Below are 25,689 nucleotides of genomic sequence, written 5' to 3'. Positions count from 1 at the left end.
CTTTTTTCATTTCTATCTATCTATCTATCTATCTACAGTGGGGCAAAAAAGTATTTAGTCAGTCAGCAATAGTGCAAGTTCCACCACTTAAAAAGATGAGAGGCGTCTGTAATTTACATCATAGGTAGACCTCAACTATGGGAGACAAACTGAGAAAAAAAAATCCAGAAAATCACATTGTCTGTTTTTTTTAACAATTTATTTGCATATTATGGTGGAAAATAAGTATTTGGTCAGAAACAAAATTTCATCTCAATACTTTGTAATATATCCTTTGTTGGCAATGACAGAGGTCAAACGTTTTCTGTAAGTCTTCACAAGGTTGCCACACACTGATGTTGGTATGTTGGCCCATTCCTCCATGCAGATCTCCTCTAGAGCAGTGATGTTTTTGGCTTTTCGCTTGGCAACACGGACTTTCAACTCCCTCCAAAGGTTTTCTATAGGGTTGAGATCTGGAGACTGGCTAGGCCACTCCAGGACCTTGAAATGCTTCTTACGAAGCCACTCCTTCGTTGCCCTGGCGGTGTGCTTTGGATCATTGTCATGTTGAAAGACCCAGCCATGTTTCATCTTCAATGCCCTTGCTGATGAAAGGAGGTTTGCACTCAAAATCTCATGATACATGGCCCCATTCATTCTTTCATGTACCCAGATCAGTCGTCCTGGCCCCTTTGCAGAGAAACAGCCCCAAAGCATGATGTTTCCACCACCATGCTTTACAGTAGGTATGGTGTTTGATGGATGCAACTCAGTATTCTTTTTCCTCCAAACACGACAAGTTGTGTTTCTACCAAACAGTTCCAGTTTGGTTTCATCAGACCATAGGACATTTTCCCAAAACTCCTCTGGATCATCCAAATGCTCTCTAGCAAACTTCAGACGGTCCCGGACATGTACTGGCTTAAGCAGTGGGACACGTCTGGCACTGCAGGATCTGAGTCCATGGTGGCGTAGTGTGTTACTTATGGTAGGCCTTGTTACATTGGTCCCAGCTCTCTGCAGTTCATTCACTAGGTCCCCCCGCGTGGTTCTGGGATTTTTGCTCACCGTTCTTGTGATCATTCTGACCCCACGGGGTGGGATTTTGCGTGGAGCCCCAGATCGAGGGAGATTATCAGTGGTCTTGTATGTCTTCCATTTTCTAATTATTGCTCCCACTGTTGATTTCTTCACTCCAAGCTGGTTGGCTATTGCAGATTCAGTCTTCCCAGCCTGGTGCAGGGCTACAATTTTGTTTCTGGTGTCCTTTGACAGCTCTTTGGTCTTCACCATAGTGGAGTTTGGAGTCAGACTGTTTGAGGGTGTGCACAGGTGTCTTTTTATACTGATAACAAGTTTAAACAGGTGCCATTACTACAGGTAATGAGTGGAGAAAGAGGAGACTCTTAAAGAAGAAGTTACAGGTCTGTGAGAGCCAGAAATCTTGATTGTTTGTTTCTGACCAAATACTTATTTTCCACCATAATATGCAAATAAATTGTTAAAAAAAACAGACAATGTGATTTTCTGGATTTTTTTTTCTCAGTTTGTCTCCAATAGTTGAGGTCTACCTATGATGTAAATTACAGACGCCTCTCATCTTTTTAAGTGGTGGAACTTGCACTATTGCTGACTAACTAAATACTTTTTTGCCCCACTGTATCTATCTATCTATCTACCTATCTTTGCTCATCTTAAGGCCCCTTCACATTTAGCGACGCTGCAGCGATACCGACAACGATCCGGATCGCTGCAGCGTTGCTGTTTGGTCGCTGGAGAGCTGTCACACAGACCGCTCTCCAGCGACCAACGATGCCGGTAACCAGGGTAAACATCGGGTAACTAAGCGCAGGGCCGCGCTTAGTAACCCGATGTTTACCCTGGTTACCATCCTAAAAGTAAAAAAAAACAAACAGTACATACTTACCTACCGCTGTCTGTCCTCCAGCGCTGCGCTCTGCTTCTCTGCTCTCCTCCTGTACTGTCTGGGAGCCGGAAAGCAGAGCGGTGACGTCACCGCTCTGCTTTCCGGCTCACAGCCAGTACAGGAGGAGTGCAGAGCACAGCGCTGGAGGACAGACAGCTGTAGGTAAGTATGTACTGTTTGTTTTTTTTTACTTTTAGCATGGTAACCAGGGTAAACATCGGGTTACTAAGCGCGGCCCTGCGCTTAGTTACCCGATGTTTACCCTGGTTACCAGTGAAGACATCGCTGGATCGGTGTCACACACGCCGATCCAGCGATGTCTCCAGGGAGTCCAGCGACGAAATAAAGTTCTGGACTTTATTCAGCGACCAACGATCTCCCAGCAGGGGCCGGATCGTTGGTCGCTGTCACACATAACGATTTCATTAACGATATCGTTGCTACGTCACAAATAGCAACGATATCGTTAACAATATCGTTATGTGTGAAGGTACCTTAACACTTAAGCATCTGTCATTTGTATTCTTCATTGTATTCCAGTCACTCTGATGGTGCACACAGACGGCACCCAGATGGCACACAGATTATACATAAATTACATGTACATACGTATGCTACACGGATAGTGTCGCACTGACACACAGATGGCATATCGACACGGACCTCGCCGGTTCTGGCTTTTACTGTACTGGAATCACAAGGACATGTGAAGGAGGCCTAAGACACCCTGAGATCCTCTATCACTAACAAAAAATCATTATATTCAGTTATCAAGGTGTAATGGCACACAATATAAATCTGATCTGCGGTGGATTTTAATCTAATGTCTTCTAACACCTATCTGTCGTTCTGTTAAATATTAATTATTAATTGAATTATTCTTATTCTCAATTCTGTACTGAGCACATTGCCTTTCGCTGACATTACAAAAGCTATTCCTGTATATATAGCTCAGAGTATAAGTTAACACCATATAGAGAGAACACGTGGTCTGTGGGATATATAACTGAGATTCCCAAACGGGTGGGGGCTGTCACCTCCTGCCTGCTCCTTCACTCTCCACGGACTTCAGACTACTTAGAGAAGGAATGAACAGCTGGCAGCCATGATGACTTCTACTCCATGACAGACAGATGCCTTTTACCATCTCTGGAAAGATGAGGAACAAATGGACAATCTGTTCGGAACTATTTCACCTATTTTATGTTTTGCTGCAATGTGGTTTTTCTGTGAACAATCCAATAAACCACTACATTTTTTATGAAAATATCATGACATTTTTCTTTAAGAGTAATGCATCTGGTATAGAGTCCTGATTAAATAAATATACAAAATAAGCATATTTAACACGTTCTGGTATGTACACCTCCAAATCCTAGTCTAGGCTGTAGCTCTAGTCACATTCCTTTAATAATTTTACTCTTCTTACAGAAAAAGAAAAATGATTGCCATGTATAAGATGAGCATGGCTGCAAAAAATGAAGATGACTCCGAAGGCAAACAGGCTGTGTTGACGCTGGAAAAAGAGAACCTATCACAAGAGGACGCTCAACTCAAGGAGGAAGTTCAACATGGTGACATCACAGTGCAGTGGAAAGATGGGCAGATCACTTCTCTATACACCGATGCTCCAGAGGAGGATGTATAAAACTGCTGGGACATATCTATTATATTCCCACTGGAGGGCACCAGGCCTTCTTCTGTAGATCTACCTAATATTTCAGACTAGCAGTATGGTAGCGGGGAATAATAATATTCCTAATACAGTCTTGTTCCACTTGGGACTTACATGGATTGGCTCAATATTAAATTGTGCTATTGGATATAGGATGTACTCATATAATGTTTCCCATACATAATGGGTCACTTCTTGGTAGGATTCTGAAGGTACCATAGAATTGGTTTACTTATATTTATTTCAAATTGCTCCTGCTCTACAAACAGTCGAATGCTACTTTCTCTTCGAGAATGAGATCTTGTGATAGTACAATGAACTTTCCCTACATAGACATAATTGTTATAGCTTTTTTATTACGCACAGTACGAAGGACTATCCAAGACATCTATAAAAAAGTAATGATGTTACTTTATAGCTGTCATTTTCATAACTTCTCTCTACACAAATTAAATGTAGAATATAAAGTAACCAACAGTTCAGTTTCGTTACAGAAGGACCTTGACATCAATGTATTGCAGGTTGAGTAGTGAGGTTTTAGTTGTGTTTGGGGTTTAGCTTTATGTTCCTAAAGGTTTTTTCTGATTGGTTTCAGCAATCAGGATCTTGTTCAAAATTACAATTTTTCTATGTACCCATTTTATATCACCTTCTCTGTCATGTAGAATAAACATACATTTGGCCTATGCTGTTTTAATAATAGTTCTCTAAACTTATTTATATATACCATATATCCGTGACCCTAAGATCTGACAAGATAATGTGCACCAAAGCCCAGCAGGAGACAAACCCATTTAGAGGGAACCTGTCAGAAACCACATGAGTATCCTCGAGTGCATTGTGGAGTGACGATTCCTATGAATTGAGGGGGCACCATCAGGTAAGATATGGTGGGATCCAACCAAGTCTACAAAACATAAATCACAACCAAAAGGAAAAAGACGTAGACCATAAAAAAGGATCACCACACAGAAATATACGCAATATAAATTTTTTGTATGATTCCCTATGATCTTCTCAGCCTCATGCTCTATTCCATATGTAGTTCCATCCTCCTCTGATTAATTGACAGGTCGTTGGCAGTGTACCAGAGCCAAAAACATGTCACCAGCCAGAGGAATGTGGCGCTAGCCTGGGAATACAGTGTACGGCTGAGGAGCTGGAAGAGCAACTTCACGCCCTAATGCACCTCCAGACTCAAGTATAGAGAACTTCAGAACTAGAGTTGAGCGAATTTTCTCAGGTTCCCTTTTTTTGGCAAGCTATACCGAGTAAGCTGCAGAGGGAACCCGGCTTCCTGGATCACACTGGCTGATCATCTGTTCTGACAGTCACAACACATGTATGGAGAGCCAACAATCAGGCTGTCCATGCATGTACTGTGACTATGACACAGCTGCGCCACATGCAGCTGCGGCGCCGATCAGCGGGTCAACCGGCGTGATCCAGGAAGCCGGGTTCCCTCTGCAGCTTGTTCGGTAAGCGCTATAGCTTGCCGAATAAGAGGGAACCCAAACAAATTCACTCAACTCTATTCAGAACGTGATTTCCTGCTATTGTAGCTAAGCCTTGGTGCCATAAAGGAATGAAGTGGCTTTTCTTTTAAAGGAATACATACTCATAAATTGTTTGAGTGAGGGTAAAGGTTATAGTTTCCCTTTTACAGTAAGGATACATGGTGACTTTTTAGGTGTAGAAAAATAACAAATCTTATTAGCAATCAATGGCCCACATTTGTGGGTGTATTTTATAGTATGGTATTCCATAGAAGTGTTGATTCTAAAAGAAAATTACCGTAAAGGTTTTCTGATAATATGGCATTTTATATGATCACAATTCAGAACACATGCTGGGTGAGTGGCATGGAGCTCCTGAAGCAAATATTGGGACCAATAATATAGAGCAATGAGGTGAAAAAGCAGTTTTATATACACCAAAGTGTGATCACATATGTGAATGTATCTGACTAGTTGTGTCTGATTGTAATCTTACTTCCTGAACATTACAAATTGATCTATTACATATTTTTTATAACATCTCATTGTGTAAAAATGATTTAAAATACATTTTTGCTTTTCATTGCAGTGTGATTAGCAAAACATGAAATGCCTGTAAGAAGTGCTCTGCGCTCAGATTTCTGGTCTTATATTATTCATTTTTTTATTCACTTATTTTAAACAGTCATCGATAACAACAGATGTGAGAAAGTGCACACATCTCAGAGTTCACTAGCTGTAAATATCTTGCTTGTGGATTATACACACAATACATTTTTCCTTTAAAAAGTGTCACTAGCTTTTTTAATACCTTTACATTCTTTAGGGGAAAAATTGTAAAAACTCTGTCATGAAGATGGAAGATGAAAGACTTCAATTTCTGATCATGGCACCATTTTCTCAAAAACCAATCCAATTCTGCATCATTCAGATAGTTGTCATATTAAAGTAACGTCAATAAATGGAGACCTCTTGCCAGTTTGGGTCAACACCACTGAATCCAAGATCTGAGCCACAATTCTCAAGGTCAGTAAGCAATTACTGTGCAGCTGAAGGGTTTTTGCTTGCTTGCTTCTAGTAAAGACTGACAGTATGGTGCCATTTACAGTAGCATTTTGATACCCAAAATTGGGTACACAGAAAGACTAATGTATTTCCGATGAAGTAAAAAGAATAAACTTGCCACGCAAGCCTAGTAGAATAAGTTTCACAGAGAATGGACAAAATTTAAGTTCTATAAGGGAATATTGAGCTTGAGTAAACAACTGTAAGGATGTATTGGACATTGTACCAGGTTTATTTGGGGAATGTACGCATAATCAACAGCTTTTTGTGCTGGCCATCCAAGAGTATCGTATTCTCTATGCAAAAAAATTATTTTGTACACTTTGCTTTTATAGGTCTCATCCCCGCCCCAATGTTTGATTGAACTCTGGGGCTTTGCCTTATGATAGAGCATCCAACTCCATCACTGGCAAAAAAAATCAATGCAAGGGTCTCAAAGGTTTTGGGAGGCTATGATGGATTTATCAACTGTTCTTGGAGTTAGTGAGCCCTCCCCTTTTCCCAGTAGACTCCTGGACATTCTTCGAAAGTATAGCAGTATTTATTAGACAAACACCGTCTCTTAAGATTGAAAGACTGGGGTCTGTGTCCTTCTTCTTTTAGCATGGCGTAACTTGAAGCTCATGGGCCACAATGCAAAATTTCTAAAAAGGCCCCAAAGTATCAAAGGTCGGTAATAGTGATATGCTTTTCATACGGGCCAAATGTACCTTTTGGGCTCTCTTAGGATCCCGGGCCCAGGTGCAATTGCAACCCATGCGCCTACTATAGTTACACCACTGTCTATTAGGACTCAAGTAATGTTACACAGAGGAGTCTATGGATGAGGCAAGCAGCTAATTGGCTTTAGAGGACATACAGTACATGAACATGGTCTTTCCTTGGATACTGATTAAAAAAATTTTACAGTTGGAGGACACACCACGCATTTGATGTCTTCTCGTGATGGATTCTGGGACGATGCTGTGCATAACAGAAGCTGGCAATGAGGAAACTTCAGCTGTCAGCAGGAGGCAGCAAGTACATTCCAAGTGTTCATCACAATCCAGAACCAAACATAACTCTGATAAAATAGCGTGGGATGAATGGTTGGCAACCAACATAGTCTGAACATCTGGATAACACATAATCATCAGAAATGGAATATTCAGTGAAGATGCACAAACGCTTTGACATATAATTCAATTTTTTTACGCTCTGTTTTTCCCAAATCTGGGAACATATAATATACATTGGCACATAGCATTCGTGTTTCAGGAAAAAGATTACCTTAAGCTTCATCCGTCAAGTAAACATCTCATTTTTTTCTGTTGCATTAAAGAACTGTCAGTGAAATATAAAGCTGCAGTGTAAAGTGGATGCATCATATACAGATCCATAGTTTTTCTAACATCCAGTTAAAGGGACACTGTCACCTGAATTTGGAGGGAACAATCTACAGCCATGGAGGCGGGGTTTTCGGGTGTTTGATCCACCCTTTCCTTACCCGCTGGCTGCATGCTGGCTGCAATATTGGATTGAAGTTCATTCTCTGTCCCCCATAGTACACGCCTGCGCAAGGCAAGATTGCCTTGTGCAGGCATGTACTACGGAGGACAGAGAATGAACTTCAATCCAATATTGCAGCCAGCATGCAGCCAGCATGCAGCCAGCAGGTAAGGAAAGGGTGGATCAAACACCCGAAAACCCCGCCTCCATGGCTGAAGATTGTTCCCTCCAAATTCAGGTGACAGTGTCCCTTTAATGCAGCAGCAAGAGGCATACTCTGATCTCACCAGCATTGTGACTTCCATTCATAAAGAAGCTGCCACAGCTATGATGATCTCAAATGGAGGCAAAAAGAATCCAACAAGCATTGACGGATCCTAGCAATCATAGGGGACATTTCACCAAAACTGACACTATGTCAGTCTTGATGAAGTAAAAGAGGCACCGGATTAATTAAGAGGCTACACGCCACGTAAGTCATTTGGTACCTCTTCTAAATAGCGTGGCGGCACCTGAACTACAGTAGCATTTTTTAAGTAAAAAATGCTACCTCTTTTAATGTATTGAACAAGCTGGTATGACCATGCCCCTTCATCCGTGCTCCACCCCAGTTCTTCCAATTTTGGAGGAGCTGATCCAAAATGGCGTGAAAACTCCAAGGTTGGAAATTTTTTGGATCACTCTGTTGTGCAAAAAAAATTGCAACCTTACACTTTTGTTGTGTAAAAGCTTTGATGAATCGGCCGCAATGTGTTTTAGATTTTGCTATCATTATCACCAAATTAATGAAACCCTTGATGGAAAATTAATATGTGAAAAGAGTAAATAATACTGAAGCTTAGTTACCCTTTCTCTGCACTCATCCAGGTGTCAATTTGGCCTTAAACAGTGACTAACCTTTTGTATTTTTCCTTAATCCAATAATGGAAGTGAAAATAAGAAACTTTGTAATATATGTTACTAGAGAAAAATGCTTCTTTCTCCAATTAATGAGTCATTTTTTTTCTCTCACTGTGCTTATTATTAAATCTCAAAAACTGCTCAAATCTGTCTACAGTTTTGTCTTCAGTAAAGGATCAAATTACATGTTCAGCCTATAAAAATCTAAAAAAGGTGGCGGGGAAAGAAGCTGGAGGGAGGAAAAGGTAGTGTACTGAGAAGAAATTGCTGAGGCTTCTAGCGCATAGGGAAAGCTGAAAAAATGCAGAATAAAAATAATATAGAGACCAGAAATAGCAATGTTTCTCGCAGACACAAACACTTGATAGCTTATTCTTAAAAGTTACCTTAAACTTCAGTTACACTCAAAAAAAGCAATTAAGCTGCAGATATTGGGTTAACATGCAGGTTAATAGCATTATGATGCTGTCCAGTGCCCACGCTGAGAACCCCACTACTGGGAGGAAATTAACTTTATTCCTTCTTACAGCATTTGACTTTCAATCATCGAGGTGGGCCGATGCAGCTTCAGTCACCACTCGGGGCATAGAGAGTGGCAGATGTAATTGCATCCCCAGTACTGACTGACAGCTGGCTTAGCATTAGAGCCGGCTGTCAGTCAGTTTTGGGTGGCACAGTTATAGCCATCGCTCACTGTGCACTGAGCGGTGACTGAAGTCGCGTAGGCCCACCTCGATGACTGAAAGCCTGAGGCTCCTGAGAGAAATAAAGTTAATTTCCTCCCGGAAATAGGTCTCTCATTGCGGGTGCTGAGTTGCATCAGAGTGTTATTAACCTGCAGATTAACCCCATATCTGCAGGTTAATAGTGTTCTTTTACATGACAGTTTCCCTTTAAGCTGAAAACTTGACATATACTGATTGCTCGTGACCAGCTGCCAAACAGCTACTTTTGTTTTAAGGTAGTATATCATGTAGCAACCAGTCTATCTTAATTAACAATTATTGATCTCAACCCTTTTGGAAAAGACGTCAAAATTTCAGGAACTATAGAAGCCTTTAAAAATATCCCAGAAAGCGTAGCACCCAAACGGCTTCCAGAGTATGGCAATGGGATGCGTTTTCATTAGACTAAGCCCTGTCATCGTGACACACTTTCATAGGGTGGTTAATGGGGCATAGAAAAGGTGTGGCCTGTAAATAAGGCCCCACTTATGAAAAAAAAAAGTTTTCAGTACTCCAGAGTCTCCAGCAAAACTATTCCTAAATTTAGTAGATATGGACGGGCAGTTTGATGACATCTAGCAAAAGGTAAACAGTAATAAAGCCATGCTCTTTCCAATCCCTATCTGTGTTATTAGATTTTTATAAAAAATAAATTTAGGGGAATAACTACTTTTTTAGGCTCTATACCATGCATTTGTTTTCACTGCATTGTCAGAACTTTTCACTTAAAATGATTTTTGATTGGAGTAAGAGGTCAGTCTCATCTCCAAAGTAGTCTACAGTCCGTACCATAAATAGAGACCAAGTATGTGTTAAGATCACTTCTCATATTAGGCCTTCTTGAAATTAAAAGATCTTGAAACCTTTCAGGAGGGTGAGCGTTGGTGCCTTGCGTTTGCTCATTGCTCTGGACGACTTCACGGTGACGAGTTTGGCTTGGGCCATAGAGGGAATCTCCTTGTAGCCCAAAGGGGACAAAGTGCTAAGTGTAGGCATTCCATGGCGGCTGGAGGGCGACGAAGAAGAAATAGGAGGCAACCCAAGAAGTGCCCTCTCCTCGGTGATGTAGAGTGGAGGCCTTAAGGATGCACATCTATCTGCTTCTCTCCTCACTTCTTGTATGGCATCAAAAAACACTTGCTGCACCAACCGGAAATCAAGACAGGCAGAGACTTCGCGGAACAGGCAGCCATGGCGGTTCGCCAGAGCTGAACCATCTGCTATACTGACCTGTCTGAGAGAGCACACAGAAATACGTCTTAGTTATCCACAATATCACAAAATGCATTAAATAAAGATTATGACCAGTATAAATCCTCCTTTTCATATCTGCCAACACATATAATCGGCAAGTTCTCTTATGTTCTTCATTTTAGAGATTTTATGTTATTCCTGACTTAAATCCAGTTACTTGACAAAATGTTCAGAATATGAGTTATTATTGGAAACATAATCCAATCCTCCATCGTAACTACTTACTCTTTGGTTGAGAAATGGTTCATAATTAGAAAAGTCCAAATGATCCTTTGAAAATTTTTAGTTTTTTGTCATTAATCTTAAAAGGGTTGTTATCTCTTCCAAGATATATTAGCACGTCTGTTCACTATTTGTATGTGGTATTGCAGATCAGCCCAAGCCACTTGATGGAGAAGAGTTGAAATATCAGACACAAACCATAGAAAAGTGTGGAAAAAAGTAACCATGTTTTAAGGATGGCATGCCAATATCTTGGTATCTATTTATATTATGCTTTACACACTATGTAACTATGAATCATCACATAGTTTTTCTACCCTCCATTAAAGCCCATTTGGTGAATGACTGAGCAATAAGTAAAGGGATTGTCCGCTACTTGGACATCCCATTCTCAATCAGCAACATTTATACTCACCTTCGGTGCCGGTGCCGTTCCAGCACTTGCTCTCCCGTGGTGCTTGCATCACATTGTTATGTCATGTGATCCTGCGCCCAATCAGCGCTGGCTTCATTCTCCGCCTTCAGACGAATCAAACATCTAGAGGAAGTGAGTGGCCAGCGGCAGCTCTGACTTCCTCTCTATGTCTGTTTCGTCCTAAGGCTGGGAGAGTGAAGCCAGTGCTGATTGGGCATAGAACATAAAAATGTTACCCGAGCCCCGGGATAGAGAATGCTGATACCGCTGGAATAGAACTGGAGGTGAGTATAAGTGTTCTTATTTTACTGGGGGCAATCATGCTGATTGAGACAGGGTTGTCTGAGCAGTGGACAACCCCTTTAAGGAAAGGTCACTGAAAATACTGGGGTCACATAAGCATTTTACATTGCCAATCTGCAATAATATATTCCACAAAGCAATTTCCTGAGTTTTCTAAGGCCGGGGTCACATTGCGTTAACAGCAGCCCGTTCAATACATACGTTAACGGGCTGCTGTTAACGCAAGTGCCGATGTGTCATCACGCTAGCGCAGATAGAGCTAGCAGATGCTCTATCTGCGCTAGTGGTGACGGACCCGGAAACGCTGCAGCCCGCGTCCCAGGGTCCGTCACTCAATGACAGCACATCGCTAGCGCATGCCCATTGTGGGCGTGTGCTAGCGATGCGTCCGACATACTGTAGGACATAATGGCGGCGTTACAACGCGTTATGCCACGGTGTAACGTAGTCCATCTAATGGACGCCACAGACGCAGTGTGAACCCAGCCTAAATATTGTGGAAGTAGGTGTAGTTCACATTTTAATACCTGAACTCCATGAATATGAGCAAAGCAATCTCATAGGAGAAAGTGGGAGAAGAGCAGAGATCTTGGCTGGACGGGAGGAAGCAGAAGAGAAAAAGGAAGCATCTTACAGCGATTTATTAAATAAGAACAAAGTGAACAGCTTAAGATCTCAAGCAATCCAGTCTGGTGACCACTATTCGATATGCTGCAGCTTGTAGAATATTTATAGGATTTTTTTTTTTAAATAGCACAACATGTTAAAATACCAGGAGTGTCAATATACAATGTTCAGAAAATAAAAGGAACACTTAAACAATATAAGTAACTCCAAGTCAATCACACTTCTGTGAAATCAACATGTCCAGGTATGAAGCAACACTGACTGTGAATCAATTTCTCCTCCTGTTGTGCAAATGGAACAGACAACATGTAGAAATTATAGGCAATTAGCAAGATGCCCCTATACAGAAGTGGTTCTGCAGGTGCTGACAACTGACCATTTCTCTTCTCATCCTTTTTGGTTGTTTTGGTCACTTTTGCATTTTGTCATTGCTTTCACCACTAGCGGTACTGTGCAGTAGCATGAGGCGGTGTCTATGGTACAACCCACAGAAGTTGCTCAGGTAGTGCAGCTCATCCAGGATGGCACATCAATGCAAGTTGTGGCAAGAAGGATAGCTGTGTCTGTCAGCACAGTGTCCAGAGCATGGAGCAGATACCAGTAGACACCAATACACCAGGAGATGGGGAGGGGTGTTATGATCGGGTGGCCTAGGAGCAGCATGAGACGGACTCTGGAGAAGGTGGCCCCTGTACTGACCGCAGACCCTGAACCTAGCAGCGCAACTTGAAGTAGCCGTGGGGGGTACCTAACACTCCCTAGACCCCTCGGCACAGCCTAAGATCTAACTACCCCTAAAGACAGAAACAGAAAACCTATCTTGCCTCAGAGAAAATCCCCAAAGGATAGTTAGACCCCCACAAATATTGACTGTGAGAGGAGAGGAAAATAACATACGCAGATATGAAATCAGATTTTAGCATAGGAGGTCATACTAGCTAAAAAGAAAGAACAGAACAGAGCACTATGCAGTCAGTATAAAAACACTAGAAAATATCCACCACAGAAGATACGAATCACCACATCTAACTAAAGACATGGGGGGTATATCTGCATCTCCAGAGAAATAGCTAGGCTGCAAAAATCCTTCACAGAAAAAACTGGACAAGACAAAAACATGAATATGCACAGAACTATAAGGTCCACAGCAGGTGGACAGCAAAAACAAAGCCAGGACTTATCTTTGTAGAAAAGCACAGCAAACTGGAGAGACCAGCAGGGAAGTGAATCCTGCAAAAACAAAGAACAACTGGCACTGACTAAAGAGTCCTGCAAAGCTATATACCCCAGTCAGTTTTGCAATTAGTAGATACACATGTCCACTCCTGCAGTCCAGTAACATGACTGCTGAAGTGTGTCAGCAGTTCTTGCAAGATGGAGGCATTGATGCTATGGACTGGCCTGCCTGTTCGGCAGACTTTAATCTAATTGAGCACATCTGGGACATCATGTCTCGTTCCATCCACCAACGCCACGCTGCACCAGAGACTGTCAAGGAGTTGACTGATGCTATAATCCAGTAATGGTTAAAAAAAAACCTAAGGATAACATCTGCAGGCAAGTGGAGACCACACACTACTGAGCATCATTTCATTGTCTTGAGGCATTTCTAATGAAGTTGGATCAGCCTCTAATTTGTTTTTCTACTTTGATTTTGAGTATCATTCCAAATCCAGACCTTCATGGCATATTAATTTTGATTTACATTGATTATTTTTATGTTTTATTGTTCCCCATGCATTCCACTATGTAATGAATGAAGATTTGCAACTGAAATATTTCATTCAGCGATATCTAGGATGTGGTATTTTAGTGTTCTCTTTATTTTTTTGAGCAGTGTATTTACCTTTAGGCTGTGGAAGCATGGTGACTAAGTCTATCACACAGGACACTCGGCCAAAGATCGGTGTATGCTGTAGCCACATCACAGCATAATGCATGTGGATGGGGTTGCACTTAAACCCGATTTTAAAGTTTATTGGGACTGCGACAAGCAAATTACAAAAATTGTAACCTGTTATATTTTCCAGTGATCCTGAAATTGTAGGACTATAGGTTTAACCTTTATTGTGGGCAAAGGCTTTAAGGTTTTTTTTAAGATGTGCAATCTTGGAGTTTATTAATGAAAATAATCTCATTATCAAATGCAGCAACATGGATTTATGAAGGACCAGTCCTGTCATACTAATTTGATAAACTTCAATGAGAAAGTATGCTCAAGACTAGACATAAATAAAGGTGTGGATGTTGTCCATCTGAATTTTTCAAAGGCACTTAATACGGTGCCACATAAAAGTTTGGTACATAAAATGGAAAAAATAAATTAAAAGATATGTGTCATTGGGTTAACAATCGGCTCAGTATTTGAAAACAAAGGGTGGTTATTAATGGAACACACTCTGATTGGGTCACAGTTAACAGTGGGCTGCAACTGGGGTCAGTATTGGGCCCTCCACTTTTTAACTTTTTATTAATGACCTTGTTGAGGGCATACAGAGTGAAATTTTAATATAGCATATGATTTATGCTTCTGCCAAAGTCACTCTAAAGCTCCAGCCTTAGGGTGGCTCATCATTTCCATACCAATGTATTTCAGGATCCCTGCCTCAACATTCTACAGGTCCTTCTCAAAAAATTAGCATATAGTGTTAAATTTCATTATTTACCATAATGTAATGATTACAATTAAACTTTCATATATTATAGATTCATTATCCACCAACTGAAATTTGTCACGTCTTTTATTGTTTTAATACTGATGATTTTGGCATACAACTCCTGATAACCCAAAAAACCTGTCTCAATAAATTAGCATATTTCACCCATCCAATCAAATAAAAGTGTTTTTTAATAACAAACAAAAAAACCATCAAATAATAATGTTCAGTTATGCACTCAATACTTGGTCGGGAATCCTTTGGCAGAAATGACTGCTTCAATGCGGCGTGGCATGGAGGCAATCAGCCTGTGACACTGCTGAGATGTTATGGAGGCCCAGGATGCTTCAATAGCGGCCTTAAGCTCATCCAGAGTGTTGGGTCTTGCGTCTCTCAACTTTCTCTTCACAATATCCCACAGATTCTCTATGGGGTTCAGGTCAGGAGAGTTGGCAGGCCAATTGAGCACAGTAATACCATGGTCAGTAAACCATTTACCAGTGGTTTTGGCACTGTGAGCAGGTGCCAGGTCGTGCTGAAAAATGAAATCTTCATCTCCATAAAGCATTTCAGCCGATGGAAGCATGAAGTGCTCCAAAATCTCCTGATAGCTAGCTGCATTGACCCTGCCCTTGATGAAACACAGTGGACCAACACCAGCAGCTGACATGGCACCCCACACCATCACTGACTGTGGGTACTTGACACTGGACTTCAGGCATTTTGGCATTTCCTTCTCCCCAGTCTTCCTCCAGACTCTGGCACCTTGATTTCCGAATGACATGCAAAATTTGCTTTCATCAGAAAAAAGTACTTGGGACCACTTAGCAACAGTCCAGTGCTGCTTCTCTGTAGCCCATTTCAGCACCTGTAGCCCATTTCCTGCACACGCCTGTGCACGGTGGCTCTGGATGTTTCCACACCAGACTCAGTCCACTGCTTCCTCAGGTTCCCCAAGGTCTGGAATCGGTCCTTCTCCACAATCTTCCTCAGGGTCCGGTCTCCTCTTCTCGTTGTACAGCGTTTTCTGCCACATTGTTTCCTTCCAACAGACTTACCATTGAGGTGCCTTGATACAGCACTCTGGGAACAGCCTATTTGTTGAGAAATTTCTTTCTGGGTCTTACCCTCTTGCTTGAGGGTGTCAATGATGGCCTTCTTGACATCTGTCAGGTCGCTAGTCTTACCCATGATGGGGGTTTTGAGTAATGAACCAGGCAGGGAGTTTATAAAAGCCTCAGGTATCTTTTGCATGTGTTTAGAGTTAATTAGTTGATTCAGAAGATTAGGGTAATAGGTCGTTTAGAGAACCTTTTCTTGATATGCTAATTTATTGAGACAGGTTTTTTGGGTTATCAGGAGTTGTATGCCAAAATCATCAGTATTAAAACAATAAAAGACGTGACAAATTTCAGTTGGTGGATAATGAATCTATAATATATGAAAGTTTAATTGTAATCATTACATTATGGTAAATAATGAAATTTAACACTATATGCTAATTTTTTGAGAAGGACCTGTACATAGATAGGTTTCTGTCCAAATGATTTGTCATTCATAGAGATGGCGCCTCACATCAGCAGGCAGCCACCAACAAAGATTAGATGTGACTCCAAATTGCAGCAAAGGAAATGATCACTTAAATTGCTGTTATTTCCTCATCAGTATTGGCACCAATAATGTAGAAAATACTCCAATATAACATTACACCTGCTACCTCTCTTGTCATTTCTGTTTCATTAAGCCATAATCTCACAATTTAATTAAACCATTATTAATAATGTCAATGCGGCATGTCCCTATACATTTTGAACTGAGGTCTAAGCGGTAAGGTTACTCCTTGTGGAGAGTGACATACCAGCTCTGGCTTGTCAAGGTAAGGAGGCTTATTGACCGTGCAATGCTCCTCTGGGAAACTGAATATGCAAATTAGCTCTTCAGAGAGAAAGAGGATTTGAACTCTATAGCGCCACCTGGTTGAAGCAGTGATCCAACAAGTACAATCAACCCTTTAACTAGTCTTGCAATATGACTTAGGATAAAAGCCAAATCAGAATCTCACTTTGTAGATACTGTGTTTTGGGCTATTGGTCCTCGTCAGTGCAAAGTATGAGAGCTGATTTGGCTAGAGGAGAGGCTCTGGACTGAGGTCTAAGGCAAATAATCCTCCTTACCTTGATATGCAAGAGCTGGTATGTTACTCTCAACAAGGAGAAATGTTACCCCTTAGACCTCAGTCCAAAGCCTCTCATCTAACCAAATCATTTTTCATACTTTGCACTGATGAGGGACAAAAGCCTGAAACACTGTGTCTGCAAATTGAGATTCTGATTTGGTTTTAGCCTAAGTCATATTGCAAGACTCATTAAAGGGTTAATAGTGACTTGTAAGATTGCTGCTTCCAATAGGTGGTACTATAGAGTTCAAGTCCTCTTTCTCTCTGAAGAGGCAGATTTGCATGTACAATTTGGCACTGTCCAATCTGTGCTGAAAGTGCCAGAATGTGTTGGGATTGATCTTCCTGCCAAGAGAAATAGTTACACTTGGTTATTAATTTATTTAAACATTTCCACGAAGAGGAACAGAAGAACAGCACAATGTAGAGTATCAAGAAATGATACTGCAGAGTTTACTTTTAATGGGGAATACAAGTATTTACTAAAACAGAGACCTCTTCCTTTTATTGATTCGGTGACTTTATGCCGTACTGTTTGTGCTGCTTAAATATGTACTACATGTGCGTTCTAGCAGTATATGAATAGTATGGTCCTACCTATATCGATCCATATCAAGCTTGTTCCCTAGGAGCAGAACTGGGCTCTCGTGTACGGCTCCCTTGTTGTACTGAGAGATGATCTCTAGATATTGGCAGCATGCTTCAAAGCTCTGCCTATTATCGATGCTGTACACCACCAGAAAGGCGTTAGCCCAGTGTAAATAGCGCTCAGGATTCACTGGTCCATCCTGCAACAAACGGAAAAGAAATTGTCTTTAAATAAAATCAAGGCACGTGATGAAAATTTAACTTTTAAGATATTTGATTTCTGAAACAGCAAAATGGAAAGAAGCAATACCACAAAAAACACAATAGAGATACTGTAGCTCCCAATAGGGACAAACCTTGTGGCGCACATAACAAGCGGTGTAATGTTTTAGTCACATCATCCCTATCCAAACCTCTCCATCACACCCATTTACATTTTCTTTATACCCTGGGAAGAGGAGGTGTCCGAGGAGTGGATGACATACTGATGGTAAAACGGACACGTGGATGACACACTGATGGTAAAACGGACACGCGGATAACACACTGATGGTAAAAAGGACACATGGATGACACACTGATGGTAAAAAGGACACATGGATGACACACTGATGGTAAAAACGGACACGTGGATGACACACTGATGGTAAAACGGACACGTGGATGACACACTGATGGTAAAAAGGACACACAGATGACACACTGATGGTAAAAAGGACACACAGATGACACACTGATGGTAAAAACGGACACGTGGATGACACACTGATGGTAAAAACAGACACGCAGATGATACACTGATGGTAAAAAGGACACACAGATGACACACTGATAGTAAAAACAGACACACGGATGACACACTGATGGTAAAAACAGACACACGGGTGACACACTTATGGTAAAAACGGACACGTGGATGACACACTGATGGTAAAACGGACACGCGGATGACACACTGATGGTAAAAATGGACACACGGATGACACACCGATGGTAAAAACAAACACATAGATGACACACTGATGGTAAGAACGGACACACGGATGACACACTTATGGTAAAAACGGACATGTGGATGGCACACTGATGGTAAAACGGACACACGGATGACACACTGATGGTAAAAAGGACACACGGATGACACACTGATGGTAAAAAGGACACATGGATGACACACTGATGGTAAAAAGGACACCCAGATGACACACTTATGGTAAAAATGGACACGCGGATGACACACTTATGGTAAAAACGGATACGCGGATGATACACTGATGGTAAAAAGGACACACAGATGACACACTGATGGTAAAAACAGACACACGGATGACACACTTATGGTAAAAACGGACACGTGGATGACACACTGATGGTAAAACGGACACGCAGATGACACACTGATGGTAAAAATGGACCCACGGATGACACACTGATGGTCAAAACGGACACATAGATGACACACTGATGGTAAAAACGGACACACGGATGACACACCTATGGTAAAAACGGACACGTGGATGACACACTGATGGTAAAACGGACACACGGATGACACACTGGATGGATGAGACACTGAAGGTAAAATGGACCAGACACTGATGACACACTGATCCAAAACACTGATGACTTCGATACCATTTTTTCCACATATATGTTTAAACACAGATGTGTGAATGAGGCCAAGGGCTTTTTTTGCTAGATGAGCAGTAGTTTTTCTTAAGTGCTTTTTTGGACAAACATATCTGTAAGACATTGTGCATGTTTTCTGCAGGTGGCAGCACTAAAGTACGCCATAAGTCTAATTATTAAATTTTTGCTGCATTTTTTAATTCCTTTTCCCTTTTATTTGAAGTGCTTTTGGTGCAGATGTAAAATAGCATTTTTAATAGTGATGAGCGGGTATACTCGTTGCTCGGGTGGTCTCCGAGTATTTGTTAGTGTTTGGAGATTAAGTTTTCATCGCCGCAGCTGAATGATTTACAGCTATTAGCCAGGCTGAGGACATGTGGGGGTTGCCTGGTTGCTAAGGAGTCCCCACATGTAATCAAGCTGGCTATCAGCTGTAAATCATTCAGCTGAGGCGATGAAAACTTAATCTCCAAACACTAACAAATACTCGGAGACCACCCGAGCAACGAGTATACTCGCTCATCACTAATTTTTAACAGTTTTTTATAGTACAGAAAAGCTTTGATCTTGCATTTTAAAATGCAAATCTGTGTTTTTACATGTATTTTTTCAGACTCATCATACAAGCCGATAGAAAAAGAAAATTACAGCCAGTCAGTTTTTCTGAAATCACATTTCATTTTCTTCTACAGTAAATTAGCAGATATTCTGTGCAAGAAAATGCAGCATTTATACCATGTTTGAACATGGCCTATCTGTCCAAGCAAATGGATGTGATCTCATAGAAACTCCTGTCCACAGTGTGTCATCTAAAAATGCTGTTGAACTGTGCTCTTTTGATGCTTTTTTTTTCACTATAAACTTTTATGCGGAGACTGTGAAAAACACGTGAAGAAAAAACACAGTAGTGTTTTTAAAAAGAAGCCATCCCATCAAAACTTTGATCCTCTACAGTATATCTTGCAGTCATCATATAATATAGCACTTGTACTTACAATTGCTCATTCTGCCCTTTACCCAGTTACAGGGACATCAAATATGTCTGTTATTTGCTTATTTGTGACATTTAAAAAAATTTAATTATTGTAATTGCTTTTCATTATTTGGTAGTAATTTCATAGGGATTAAAAAATCTCTGACCTCTAGAACATAGGTACATAGAAATGCACGGTTATAGGCCAGTTTCACACGTCAGTGGCTCCGGTACGTGTGGTGACAGTTTCCTCACGTACTGGAGACACTGACTCACGTAGACACGTTAAAATAAATGTGTCTCTGCACATGTCAGCGTGTTTTCACGGAGACATGTCAGTGTTCGTGGGAGCGCACAGATCACACGGACCCATTATAGTCAATGGGTCCATGTAAACACGTACCGCACACGGATGCTGTCTGTGTTCCATCCGTGTGCTGCCTGAGGACCACAGGGAACAGCGCTACAGTAAGTGCTGTCCCCTGTGTGTGGTGCTGAAGCCGCCATTCATCCCTTCTGTCCTGCTCGGCTGAAAGCAGCGCTTGCAGGAGAGAAGGGATGAAAAATCAAGGTTTTTTTTGTTAAAAATAAAGTTTGGGGGTCATCTAATGCCTCCCACCCCTCCCCACCCCCCTTGCGCCCGCCAGCTTGCAGATAAATACTCACCCAGCTCCCGCGATGCCTCCTCTCAGTGCCGCAGCTTGTCCTGTGTGAGCGTCACGTGGTACCGCTCATTACAGTGATGAATATGCGGCTCCACCCCTATAGGCATTAGATGACCCCCAAACTTTATTTTTAACAAAAAAAAACTTGATTTTTCATCCCTTCTCTCCTGCAAGCGCTGCTTTCAGACGAGCAGGACAGAAGGGATGAATGTCGGCTTCAGTACCACACGCAGGGGACAGCGCTGTCTCTCCTGCACGGTCCGTGTGGTCCTCAGGCGGCACACGGGCGGCACACGGCTGCCGCACGTGTACCACACTGATGTGCCATGTGAGCACACGGACACACGGACACGGATAACTCCGGTACCGATTTCTCCGGTACCGGAATTATCTGGACGTGTGAGACTGGCCATATAGAGATGTATCTCTAGGTACCAGTACCTAAAGGCTGTTTTGAAGGATCATACAATTATTATTATTATTTATTATTATAGCGCCATTTATTGCTTGGCGCTTTACATGTGAATAGGGGTATACAATGTTTATACAATAGGGGTAACACAATGTTTTTTAGAGTATGGCATGCAAATTGCCTCTTCAGAGAGGAGGAGGACAAGAACTCTCTAGTGCCACCTGTTGGAAGCAGCAATCCTACAAGTCACTATCGACCCTTTAAGACCCTTAAGACCCTTTAAGACTGTTTTCTCATGACATATTGTACTTTATGATAGTTGTAAAATTTCTTCGATCTGACTTGTGTTTATTTGTGAAAAAAATGGAATTTTGGCAAAAATTTTTAAATTTTGCAGTTTTTAAACTTTTAGTTTTTATGCCCTTACATTAGAGAGTCATATCATACAAAATAGTTAATAAATAACATTAACCACATGTCTGCTTTACATTAGCACAATTTTGGAAACATAATTTTTTTTTGTTAGGAAGTTATAAGGGTTAAAAGTTGACCAGCGATTTCTTATTTTTACAACAAAATTTGCAAAACCATTTTTTTTAGGGACCACCTCACCCTTGAAGTGACTTTGAGGGGCCTATATGACAGAAAATCCCCAAAAGTAACACCATTCTAAAAATTGCACCCCTCAAGGTACTCAAAACCACATTCAAGAAGTTTATTAACCCTTCAGGTGCTTCACAGGAATTTTTGGAATGTTTAAAAAAAATTGAACATTTAACTTTTTTTCACAAAATTTTTACTTCAGATCCAATTTGTTTTAATTTACCAAGGGTAACAGGAGAAAATGGACCACAAAAGTCGTTGTACAATTTGTCCTGAGTACGCCGATACCCCATATGTGGGGGTAAACCACGGTTTGGGCATATGGCAGAGCACACAGTCTGTTATTTTGTCTGGGCGGCTGTGCTAATGTCTTATGGGGTAATAGTGTATATGCTGGCACTTTGGTTGTCGAAGTGAGGCGGTTATATATGTGTACTTGTTCTACTCAGTGGTGTTGCGTTGTATCTGTTTTATACTTTATATTATACTGGAACTTATGGCGTACTGCTTTTAATTTCCTTGCAGCTATGACCCTTCCGCATTAGCCGTTATCGGCAAGCGACACATTAAGATTTTTCTTGATTATATACAGGTACATTATGGTTTTCTTCTTGTTCCTTCTTTATGTATATAGGTATGGTGTGGGTCATATACATGTGAATGACACATATGCACACTCATATATATATATATATATATATATATATATATATATATATATATATATATATATATATATATATATATATATCTGTATATGTGTGCTGTATAATGTGTATACAAGAGGGTCCTTTATCATATTTCTTACATGCACCTTGGTATGGACCTATATCCTGGACAGATGCTCGTTGTTATATTCTTCTTTTTTTCTTTTTTCTTCTAATCTAGTTTTTTACTCAATATGGATTCACTTTCTATTCCTTTGTTTCTTCCTTTCTATGTTTGCACATCCCCCTCTCTCTTGTTTCTGGGACATTTAGGTTATTATTTTATAATAAAAATAATAAAATATTTCCTCCTTTTTTCCATCACGGTGTTGTCCGATCACATGGAGTCTTCGGTGTCTTCTTTTCCATTAAATTTTCTTCTCTCGGATGTGATTTATTCAGCCTCTTATTTTGTTTAATGATTCTCATATTTGAATGTATTATATTAACTATAAAATTATCTGTTTTGTTCTGCTATCACAGACCTCCTTGAAAAAGGCAATGTACGCCGAAACATTGGAATTTTGATGTCTGTTACTATTTTTTTGCTTGCTGTCTATCAATAAATCTATCTCCATTGAGAATATAAAGGTGTGGACTTGTTGAGTGCCAAAGGTTACCTTTTCTACATATGGCAGAGCTCGTAAGGGAAGGAGCACCGTTTGACTTTTCAATGCAAAATTTGCTGGAATTGAGATCAGACACCATGTTGGGTTTGGAGAGCCTCTGATATGCCTAAACAGTGGAAACCCCCCACAAGTGACACCATTTTGGAAAGTAGGCACCCTAAGGAACTAATCTAAATGTGTGGTGAGCATTTTGAACCCCCAAGTGATTCACAGAAGTTTATAATGTAGAGCCGTAAAAAAAAAAAATCATATTTTTTTCACAAAAATGATTTTTCGCCCCAATTTTTTTATTTTTCCAAGGGTAACAGGAGGAATTGGACCCCAAAGGTTGTTGTGCAATTTGTCTTGAGTACGCTCATACCCCACATGTGGGGGTAAACCACTGTTTGGGCGCATGGCAGAGCTCGGAATGGAAGGAGCGCCGTTTGACTTTTCAATGCAAAATTGACTGGAATTGAGATTGGACACCATGTTACATCTAGAGAGCCCCTGATGTGCCTAAACAGTGGAAACCCCCCACAAGTGACACCATTTTGGAAAGTAGACCCCCTAAGGAACTAATCTAGGAGTGTGGTGAGCACTTTAAACCCCCCAAGTGCTTCACAGAAGTTTATAATGTAGAGCCGTAAAAAACATATTTTTTTCACAAAAAAGATTTTTCGCCAGAAATTTTTTATTTTCCCAAGGGTAACAAGAGAAATTTGACCCCAATAGTTATTGTGCAATTTGTCTTGAGTACGTTGATACCCCATATGTGGGGGTAAACCACTGTTTGGGCGCATGGCAGAGCTCGGAAGGGAAGGAGCGCCATTTGACTTCTCAATGCAAAATTGGCTGGAGTTGAGATCGGACACCATGTCGCGTTTGGAGAGCCCCTGATGTGCCTAAACAGTGGAAACCCCCACAAATGACCCCATTTTGGAAAGTAGACCCCCTAAGGAACTTATCTAGATGTGTAGTGAGCACTTTGAACCCCCAATTGTTTCACTGAAGTTTAGAATGTAGAGCCGTGAAAATTAAAAAATCATTTTTTTTCCACAAAATGATCTTTTAGCCCACAATTATTTATTTTCCCAAGGGTGACAGGAGAAATTGGACCCCAAAAGTTGTTGTCCAATTTGTCCTGAGTACGCTGATACCCCATATGCCGGGGGATCCACTGTTTGGGCGCATGGCAGAGCTCGGAAGGGAAGGAGCGCTGTTTTGGAATGCAGACTTTGATGGAATGGTCTGCGGGCGTCACGTTGCGTTTGCAGAGCCCCTGATGTACCTAAGCAGTAGAAACCTTCACAAGTGACCCCATATTGGAAACTTAACCCCCCAAGGAACTTATCTAGATGTGTTGTGAGAACTTTGAACCCCCAAGTGTTTCGCTAAAGTTTATAACGTAGAGCCGAGAAAATAAAAAATATATTTTTTTCCACGAAAATGATATTGTAGCCCCAAAATTTTTATTTTCACAAGGGTAACAGGAGAAATTGGACTGCAAAAGTTGTTGTCCAATTTGTCCTGAGTATGCTGATACCCCATATGTGGGGGGACCACTGTTTGGGCGCACGGCAGAGCTCGGAAGGGAAGGAGCACCATTTTACTTTTTCAACGTAGAATTGGCTGGAATTGAGATCAGACGCAATGTCGCGTTTGGAGAGCCCCTGATGTGCCTAAACAGTGGAAACCCCCCAGTTCAAACTCCAACCCTAACCCCAACGCACCCCTAAGCCTAATCCCAACCATAACCCTAACCACAGCCCTAACCCGAACACATCCCTAACCCTAATCCCAACCCTAATCATAACCCTGACCACACCCCTAACCCCAACACACCCCTAACCCTAATACCAGCTCTAATCTCAACCCTAGCGATAACCCTAACCACACCCCTAACCCTGACACACCCCTAACCCTAATCCCAACTTTAACCGCAACCGTAAACATAATGCAAACCCTAACTTTAGCCCCAACCCTAACCCTAACTTTAGCCCTAACCCTAACCCTAACTTTAGCTCCAGCCCTAACCCTAACTTTAGCCCCAGCCCTAACCCTAACTTTAGCCCCAACCCTAACTCTAACTTTGGCTCCAACCCTAACCCTGACTTTAGCCCCAGCCCTAACCCCAACTTTAGCCCCAGCCCTAACCCTAACTTTAGCCCCAACCCTAACCCTAACTTTAGCCCCAACCCTAACCTAACTTTAGCCCCAACCCTAACCCTAACTTTAGCCCCAACCCTAACCCTAACTTTAGCCCCAGCCCTTACCCTAACTTTAGCCCCAGCCCTAACCCTAACTTTAGCCACAACCCTAACCCTAACTTTAGCCCCAACCCTAACCCTAACTTTAGCCCCAATCCTAACCCTAACGTTAGCCCCAATCCTAACCCTAACGTTAGCCCCAACCATAACGCTAATGGGAAAATGGAAATAAATACATTTTTTAAATTTTATTATTTTTCCCTAACTAGGGGGGTGATAAAGGGGGGTTTGATTTAATATTTATAGGGGTTTTTTATAGCGGATCTTTATGTTTGGCAGCTGTCATACGCTAAGAGACGCTTTTTACTGCAAAAAATAGTTT

At 41.3% G+C, this 25,689-nt stretch overlaps 2 protein-coding genes across 6 annotated transcripts in view; one reads left to right on the top strand and one right to left on the bottom strand.

Annotated features, from left to right (window-relative positions):
* Positions 1 to 6,207, top strand: part of SLC51B (SLC51 subunit beta) — a 34,626-nt gene extending 28,419 nt beyond the window's left edge. For all 4 annotated transcript variants that reach the window (XM_069766345.1, XM_069766346.1, XM_069766348.1 and 1 more), the window contains exon 4: positions 3,341 to 6,207. In XM_069766345.1, the coding sequence (XP_069622446.1) occupies positions 3,341 to 3,557 (217 nt within the window). In that variant the 3' untranslated portion in view covers positions 3,558 to 6,207. The remainder of the gene's footprint in view (positions 1 to 3,340) is intronic.
* A 1,584-nt stretch (positions 6,208 to 7,791) lies between these two features.
* RASL12 (RAS like family 12) overlaps positions 7,792 to 25,689 on the bottom strand; it is a 38,852-nt gene continuing 20,954 nt past the window's right edge. For both annotated transcript variants that reach the window (XM_069766343.1, XM_069766344.1), the window contains 2 exons: positions 17,510 to 17,700; positions 7,792 to 10,492 (listed from right to left, as the gene is read on the bottom strand). In XM_069766343.1, the coding sequence (XP_069622444.1) occupies positions 10,105 to 10,492; positions 17,510 to 17,700 (579 nt within the window). In that variant the 3' untranslated portion in view covers positions 7,792 to 10,104. The remainder of the gene's footprint in view (positions 10,493 to 17,509; positions 17,701 to 25,689) is intronic.

This window comes from Ranitomeya imitator, chromosome 4 (assembly GCF_032444005.1).
Source record: "Ranitomeya imitator isolate aRanImi1 chromosome 4, aRanImi1.pri, whole genome shotgun sequence".
NCBI classification, from domain to species: Eukaryota; Metazoa; Chordata; class Amphibia; order Anura; family Dendrobatidae; genus Ranitomeya; species Ranitomeya imitator.
This window is presented reverse-complemented; position numbering and strand designations above follow the sequence as displayed.